Here is an 8,746-nt window from a genome sequence, read left to right on the forward strand (position 1 = left end):
TTGAATTAGGCATGTATTTTATCTTTATTTATCAAGGAAAGTCAGTTAAGAACACATTCTTATTTTCAATGACGGCCTAGGAACAGTGGGTTAACTGCCTGTCCAGGGGCAGAATGACAGATTTGTACCTTGTCAGCTCGGGGTTTGAACTTGCAACCTTCCTGTTACTAGTCCAACGCTCTAACCACTAGGCTACCCTGCCACCCCTATGTACTACTATAGCCCATAGAAACGCATCGAATAAGAGATTCATCAATTGCAAAAAAAAAAAATACTAACTGAACCATGTTCTACTAACCCCTGGCCGTGATTGGGAGTCCCATAGGGCGGCGCAAAATTGGCCCAGCGTTGTCCGGGTTTGGACGGGGGAGGCCATCATTGTAAATAAAAAATGTGTTCTTAACTGACTTGCCTAGTTAAATTTAAAAAATACATTTAAGGAAGGGTCAAGGGAGAGGTTTAGGAATTAATTCTGAGCGGTTACGTTAAAGGTTAAAGTTTGGGAAAGGCTTAAAATAGGGTTAAGGGTTGAAGGTTGGGATAGGGTTAAAGGTTAAAGGTTAGGATAGGGTTAAAGGTTAAAGGTTGGGATAGGGTTAAAGGTTGAATGTTGGGATAGGGTTAAAGGTTGGGATAGGGTTAAAGGTTGAATGTTGGGATAGGGTTAAAGGTTGGGATAGGGTTAAAGGTTGAATGTTGGGATAGGGTTAAAGGTTGGGATAGGGTTAAAGGTTGAATGTTGGGATAGGGTTAAAGGTTGGGATAGGGTTAAAGGTTGAATGTTGGGATAGGGTTAAAGGTTGGGATAGGGTTAAAGGTTGAATGTTGGGATAGGGTTAAAGGTTGAAGGTTTTGATAGGGTTAAAGGTTGAATGTTGGGATAGGGTTAAAGGTTGGGATAGGGTTAAAGGTTGAAGGTTGGGATAGGGTTAAAGGTTGAATGTTGGGATAGGGTTAAAGGTTGAATGTTGGGATAGGGTTAAAGGTTGGGATAGGGTTAAAGGTTGAAGGTTGGGATAGGGTTAAAGGTTGGGATAGGGTTAAAGGTTGAAGGTTGGGATAGGGTTAAAGGTTTGGATAGGGTTAAAGGTTGAAGGTTGGGATAGGGTTAAAGGTTGAAGATTGGGATAGGGTTAAAGGTTGGGATATGGTTAAAGTTTAAAGGTTGGGATAGTTTTTTATTTTTTTTAACCTTTATTTAACTAGGCAAGTCAGTTAAGAACGAATTCTTATTTTCAATGACGGCCTGGAAACAGTGGGTTAACTGCCTGTTCAGGGACAGAATGACAGATTTGTACCTTGTCAGCTCAGGGATTTGAACTTGCAACCTTCGGTACTAGTCCAACACTCTAACCACTAGGGATATGGTTAAAGGTTGTAAGTTGGGTTAGTGTTAAAGGTTGGGATAGGGTTAAAGGTTAAAGTTTGGGATAGGGTTAAAGGTTGAAGGTTGGGATAGGGTTAAAGGTTGGGATAGGGTTAAAGGTTGAAGGTTGGGATAGGGTTAAAGGTTGGGATAGGGTTAAAGGTTGGGATAGGTTAAGGGTTAAAGGATGGGAAAGGTTAAGGGTTAAAGGTTGAGAAAGGTTAAGGGTTAAAGGACGGGAAAGGTTAAGGGTTAAAGGATGGGAAAGGTTAAGAGTTAAAGGATGGGAAAGGTTAAGGGTTAAAGGATGGGAAAGGTTAAGGGTTAAAGGATGGGAAAGGTTAAGGGTTAAAGGATGGGAAAGGTTAAGGGTTAAAGGATGGGAAAGTGTTAACAGTTAAAACAGAAAAACTTCCTAGCACTGGGATTGAACACGTAACCTTTGTCGCCGGAGCGGCTCTTCCACCCATCCACCATCCCCTTCCACAACGCTCTAGAAAACCGCCAGCCCACGTGGCTCTTCCACCCATCCACCATCCCCTTCCACAACGCTCTAGAAAACCGCCAGCCCACGTGGCTCTTCCATCCATCCACCATCCCCTTCCATAACGCTCTAGAAAACCGCCAGCCCACGTGGCTCTTCCACCCATCCACCATCCCCTTCCACAACGCTCTAGAAAACCGCCAGCCCACGTGGCTCTTCCACCCATCCACCATCCCCTTCCACAACGCTCTAGAAAACCGCCAGCCCACGTGGCTCTTCCACCCATCCACCATCCCCTTCCACAACGCTCTAGAAAACCGCCAGCCCACGTGGCTCTTCCACCCATCCCCATCCCCTTCCACAACGCTCTAGAAAACCGCCAGCCCACGTGGCTCTTCCACCCATCCACCATCCCCTTCCACAACGCTCTAGAAAACCGCCAGCCCACGTGGCTCTTCCACCCATCCACCATCCCCTTCCACAATGCTCTAGAAAACCGCCAGCCCACGTGGCTCTTCCATCCATCCACCATCCCCTTCCACAACTCTCTAGAAAACCGCCAGCCCACGTGGCTCTTCCACCCATCCACCATCCCCTTCCACAACGCTCTAGAAAACCGCCAGCCCACGTGGCTCTTCCACCCATCCACCATCCCCTTCCACAACTCTCTAGAAAACCGCCAGCCCACGTGGCTCTACCACCATCCCCTTCCAGGGCAGCTAAAACAACTCAAGCCAAGGACAAATCGCCTTAAATCTACAGTTTTATATAGAGCTATAGCTGAATGGAACTCTTTACCAATCCATATTTCTCAGGCAAAAAGTAAATCCACCTTCAAGAAAAAATAAAAGAACATCTAATGTGACAGACCATATGACTGGACAGGAAATAGAAAGAACATCTAATGTGATAGACCATATGACTGGACAGGAAATAGAAAGAACATCTAATGTGATAGACCATATGACTGGACAGGAAATAGAAAGAACATCTAATGAGATAGACCATATGACTGGACAGGAAATAGAAAGAACATCTAATGTGATAGACCGTATGACTGGACAGGAAATAGACAGAATATCTAATGTGATAGACCATATGACTGGACAGGAAATAGAAAGAACATCTAATGTGATAGACCATATGACTGGACAGGAAATAGACAGAACATCTAATGTGATAGACCATATGACTGGACAGGAAATAGAAAGAACATCTAATGTGATAGACCATATGACTGGACAGGAAATAGAAAGAACATCTAATGTGATAGACCATATGACTGGACAGGAAATAGAAAGAACATCTAATGAGATAGACCATATGACTGGACAGGAAATAGAAAGAACATCTAATGTGATAGACCGTATGACTGGACAGGAAATAGACAGAATATCTAATGTGATAGACCATATGACTGGACAGGAAATAGAAAGAACATCTAATGTGATAGACCATATGACTGGACAGGAAATAGACAGAACATCTAATGTGATAGACCATATGACTGGACAGGAAATAGAAAGAACATCTAATGTGATAGACCATATGACTGGACAGGAAATAGAAAGAACATCTAATGTGATAGACCATATGACTGGACAGGAAATAGAAAGAACATCTAATGTGATAGACCATATGACTGGACAGGAAATATAAAGAACATCTAATGTGATAGACCATATGACTGGACAGGAAATAGAAAAGAACATCTAATGTGATAGACCATATGACTGGACAGGAAATAGAAAGAACATCTAATGTGATAGACCATATGACTGGACAGGAAATAGAAAGAACATCTAATGTGATAGACCATATGACTGGACAGGAAATAGAAAGAACATCTAATGTGATAGACCATATGACTGGACAGGAAATAGAAAGAACATCTAATGTGATAGACCGTATGACTGGACAGGAAATATAAAGAACATCTAATGTGATAGACCATATGACTGGACAGGAAATAGAAAAGAACATCTAATGTGATAGACCATATGACTGGACAGGAAATAGACAGAACATCTAATGTGATAGACCATATGACTGGACAGGAAATAGAAAGAACATCTAATGAGATAGACCATATGACTGGACAGGAAATAGAAAGAACATCTAATGTGAGTAGACCGTATGACTGGACAGGAAATAGACAGAACATCTAATGTGATAGACCATATGACTGGACAGGAAATAGAAAGAACATCTAATGTGATAGACCATATGACTGGACAGGAAATAGACAGAACATCTAATGTGATAGACCATATGACTGGACAGGAAATAGAAAGAACATCTAATGTGATAGACCATATGACTGGACAGGAAATAGAAAGAACATCTAATGTGATAGACCGTATGACTGGACAGGAAATAGACAGAACATCTAATGTGATAGACCATATGACTGGACAGGAAATAGAAAGAACATCTAATGTGATAGACCATATGACTGGACAGGAAATAGACAGAACATCTAATGTGATAGACCATATGACTGGACAGGAAATAGAAAGAACATCTAATGTGATAGACCATATGACTGGACAGGAAATAGAAAGAACATCTAATGTGATAGACCGTATGACTGGACAGGAAATAGACAGAACATCTAATGTGATAGACCATATGACTGGACAGGAAATAGAAAGAACATCTAATGTGATAGACCGTATGACTGGACAGGAAATAGAAAGAACATCTAATGTGATAGACCATATGACTGGACAGGAAATAGAAAGAACATCTAATGTGATAGACCATATGACTGGACAGGAAATAGAAAAGAACATCTAATGTGATAGACCATATGACTGGACAGGAAATAGACAGAACATCTAATGTGATAGACCATATGACTGGACAGGAAATAGAAAGAACATCTAATGTGATAGACCATATGACTGGACAGGAAATAGAAAGAACATCTAATGTGATAGACCATATGACTGGACAGGAAATAGAAAGCATCAACTGAATGTTACATGTGTTTCCTGACAGGTATTTTAATTATCTGTATTGTCTACTTGTTTTTGAAGTCTTGATTGTGGTTGTTTGTAATGTCTTGTTAATTTGTTGTTGGACCCTAAGAAGATTAGCCAGCATTACGGAGTTAGCTAATGGGGATCCTAATAAAAAAATTACAAATTCCACAACGCCCTAGCAAGCCGCCAGCCCACTTTGAGGTAACCGCGCTTACCGTTGCCCCTAGTGGCCGGTTTTGAAGGCAATTCCAGCCGTTCTTTGGACCCGGATGGACGTCTAACTTTGACTTGAAACTAAAGAGATCTCCCTGAGGCACTGAGGCATTGAGTCAGGAATGGAGTGCACAAGACCCAGTGTTGTAGAGGACTGGGAGCTGCACTGAGCTGCAACGCTACTGGTAATAATAGGTGTGGCATTGACACACAGTTACAGTGTATAACTTTATTCCTCTGTATTTCATTCTACATGATCTACTGTCTTGTCTCTGCGTCCCTGATCAGCAAGGCCACGACGCTACATAAGGCAGCAGAGTACATCGGTCAGATTCAGCAGGAGAGAGCTCAGCTGCACGAGGAGGCTCAGAGACACAGAGACCAGATTCTGCTCCTTCACTTTGCCATCAAGTAAGAAATGCACTAAACCTGCTGTACATAACATATGTGTGTGTGTCACAGGAGGTTGATGGCACCTTAATTGGGGAGGACAGGTCATGTCTGCAGCGGAATGGGTGTAATGGTTTTTCCATGTGATTGATGCCTTTCCGTTAGTGCGGTTCTGAGTCGTTGTTATGAGTCGTCCTCCCTTCAGCAGTTTCCTGCGTGTTTATGTGATCATAACAAGCCTCTCCCTTTTTTATTTTACCTTTATTGAACTATGCAAGTCAGTTAAGAACAAATTCTTATTTTCAATGACGGACTAGGAATAGTGGGTTAACTGCCTTGTTCAGGAGGCAGAACCACAGATTTGTACCTTGTCAGCTCGGGGGTTTGAACTTGCAACCTTCCGGTTACTAGTCCAACGCTCTAACCACTAGGCTACCCTGCGGTGTGTACCAGCTGCCCGTCACTGGCATGCCCGTCACCTGCCAACACTTTGACCACATGAGGGAGAAGTTCAGAGAGTACGTCCGGGCATGGACTCTACAGAACTGGTGGCTCTGGATCATATCCCTCTCCACTCTCCCTGGCCACAGGAACCTTTAGGATGAGCATATGTTCAGTGTTAGATCTGGGCCTGTATTCATCAACAACAACAACAACAACAACAACAACGTCTCAGTGTAGGAATGCTGACATAGGAAAGGATCTGCTTTTTAGATATTCATAAATAAGATGAAATGGATCCTCATTACAAATGCTAAGATGCCTTTTCCATATGGCTGCTGGAGTGGCTCACAGAGGAACAGACCAAGTCACACAATGTGGTTATGTAAATATCATGTATTGTGCTTTGCATTGTGTGTCCTGTACTGTATCTATGTGTGTGTGTGTGTTGTCGAAGATAATAAAACATAAATCCGCATGGTTCTTTCCTAAACACGGGCTCAGTTCAGCATCATCGTAGAGCCCCTGTTTGAGTCCTATAACAGAATGGTGTCCACAGCCAGTGTTGAGGATCTGTGTTGTACCACTCTGTCCTGGCTGGACCAGTACTGCTCCCTACCTGCCCTCAGACCCAGTGAGTTCAACTTCACCAGCTTCAATGACTATCAGTTAATCATGTAGTCTTGTTTGTTTGTTTGTTTGTTTGTCTGTCTGTCTGTCTGTCTGTCTGTCTGTCTGTCTGTCTGTCTGTCTGTCTGTCTGTCTGTCTGTCTGTCTGTCTGTCTGTCTGTCTGTCTGCCTGCCTGCCTGCCTAAATGTCTGCCTGCCTGCCTGCCTGCCTGCCTGTGTGTCTGTCTGTCTGTCTGTCTGTCTGTCTTTCTTTTCTCTTTTTCTCGCTCATCTCCCTCTTACCTGATTCTCTCTCCCTCCCTTTGTTTCTGTCCTCAGTGGTCCTTAGCTCACTCCATCTCCTCAGCACCACCACGTCCATCCTGACAGATCCCAGTCTGGTCCCAGATGAGGTCACCCAGGCTCAGTGCCTCCCCCACCCTACCCGTCCCCAGGACCATTCCCCCTCCACATGGCCCATCAACAGGGAAAACACACAGCCTGTGGGACCCTATGGAACAATTTGATACCCTGTAACACACAGACTATGGGACCCTATGGAACAATTTGATACCCTGTAACACACAGACTATGGGACCCTATGGAACAATTTGATACCCTGTAACACAGACTATGGGACCCTATGGAACAATTTGATACCCTGTAACACACAGACTATGGGACCCTATGGAACAATTTGATACCCTGTAACACACAGACTACGGGACCCTATGGAACAATTTGATACCCTGTAACACACAGACTATGGGACCCTATGGAACAATTTGATACACTGTAACACAGACTATGGGACCCTATGGAACAATTTGATGCCCTGTAACACAGACTATGGGACCCTATGGAACAATTTGATACCCTGTAACACACAGACTATGGGACCCTATGGAACAATTTGATACCCTGTAACACACAGACTATGGGACCCTATGGAACAATTTGATACCCTGTAACACACAGACTATGGGACCCTATGGAACAATTTGATACACTGTAACACAGACTATGGGACCCTATGGAACAATTTGATACCCTGTAACACAGACTATGGGACCCTATGGAACAATTTGATACCCTGTAACACACAGACTATGGGACCCTATGGAACAATTTGATACCCTGTAACACACAGACTATGGGACCCTATGGAACAATTTGATACCCTGTAACACACAGACTATGGGACCCTATGGAACAATTTGATACCCTGTAACACACAGACTACGGGACCCTATGGAACAATTTGATACCCTGTAACACACAGCCTGTGGGACCCTATGGAACAATTTGATACCCTGTAACACACAGACTATGGGACCCTATGGAACAATTTGATACCCTGTAACACACAGACTACGGGACCCTATGGAACAATTTGATACCCTGTAACACACAGACTATGGGACCCTATGGAACAATTTGATACACTGTAACACAGACTATGGGACCCTATGGAACAATTTGATACCCTGTAACACAGACTATGGGACCCTATGGAACAATTTGATACCCTGTAACACACAGACTATGGGACCCTATGGAACAATTTGATACCCTGTAACACACAGACTATGGGACCCTATGGAACAATTTGATACCCTGTAACACACAGACTATGGGACCCTATGGAACAATTTGATACACTGTAACACAGACTATGGGACCCTATGGAACAATTTGATACCCTGTAACACAGACTATGGGACCCTATGGAACAATTTGATACCCTGTAACACACAGACTATGGGACCCTATGGAACAATTTGATACCCTGTAACACACAGACTATGGGACCCTATGGAACAATTTGATACACTGTAACACAGACTATGGGACCCTATGGAACAATTTGATACCCTGTAACACAGACTATGGGACCCTATGGAACAATTTGATACCCTGTAACACACAGACTATGGGACCCTATGGAACAATTTGATACCCTGTAACACAGACTATGGGACCCTATGGAACAATTTGATACACTGTAACACAGACTATGGGACCCTATGGAACAATTTGATACCCTGTAACACAGACTATGGGACCCTATGGAACAATTTGATACCCTGTAACACACAGACTATGGGACCCTATGGAACAATTTGATACCCTGTAACACACAGACTATGGGACCCTATGGAACAATTTCAATAGATGGAAAACCAAGCCGTGCCAAAGGATCACAGAGCTGAACCCACTTTAAAGCACACATAAAGTAGGCACTAGTGCTGAGCG

At 43.3% G+C, this 8,746-nt stretch overlaps 1 protein-coding gene across 1 annotated transcript; it reads left to right on the forward strand.

The window, feature by feature from the left end:
* The first annotated feature begins 5,303 nt into the window (after positions 1–5,303).
* On the forward strand, positions 5,304–7,017 carry LOC135549423 (carbohydrate-responsive element-binding protein-like). The gene is made up of 4 exons (XM_064979394.1): positions 5,304–5,461; positions 5,872–6,001; positions 6,386–6,515; positions 6,830–7,017. Exons 1-4 carry the CDS (start codon positions 5,304–5,306, stop codon positions 7,015–7,017), a joined length of 606 nt encoding a protein of 201 aa, XP_064835466.1.
* The last annotated feature ends 1,729 nt before the right edge of the window (positions 7,018–8,746 follow it).

Source organism: Oncorhynchus masou, chromosome 12 (assembly GCF_036934945.1).
Source record: "Oncorhynchus masou masou isolate Uvic2021 chromosome 12, UVic_Omas_1.1, whole genome shotgun sequence".
In the NCBI taxonomy this organism is placed as follows: Eukaryota; Metazoa; Chordata; class Actinopteri; order Salmoniformes; family Salmonidae; genus Oncorhynchus; species Oncorhynchus masou.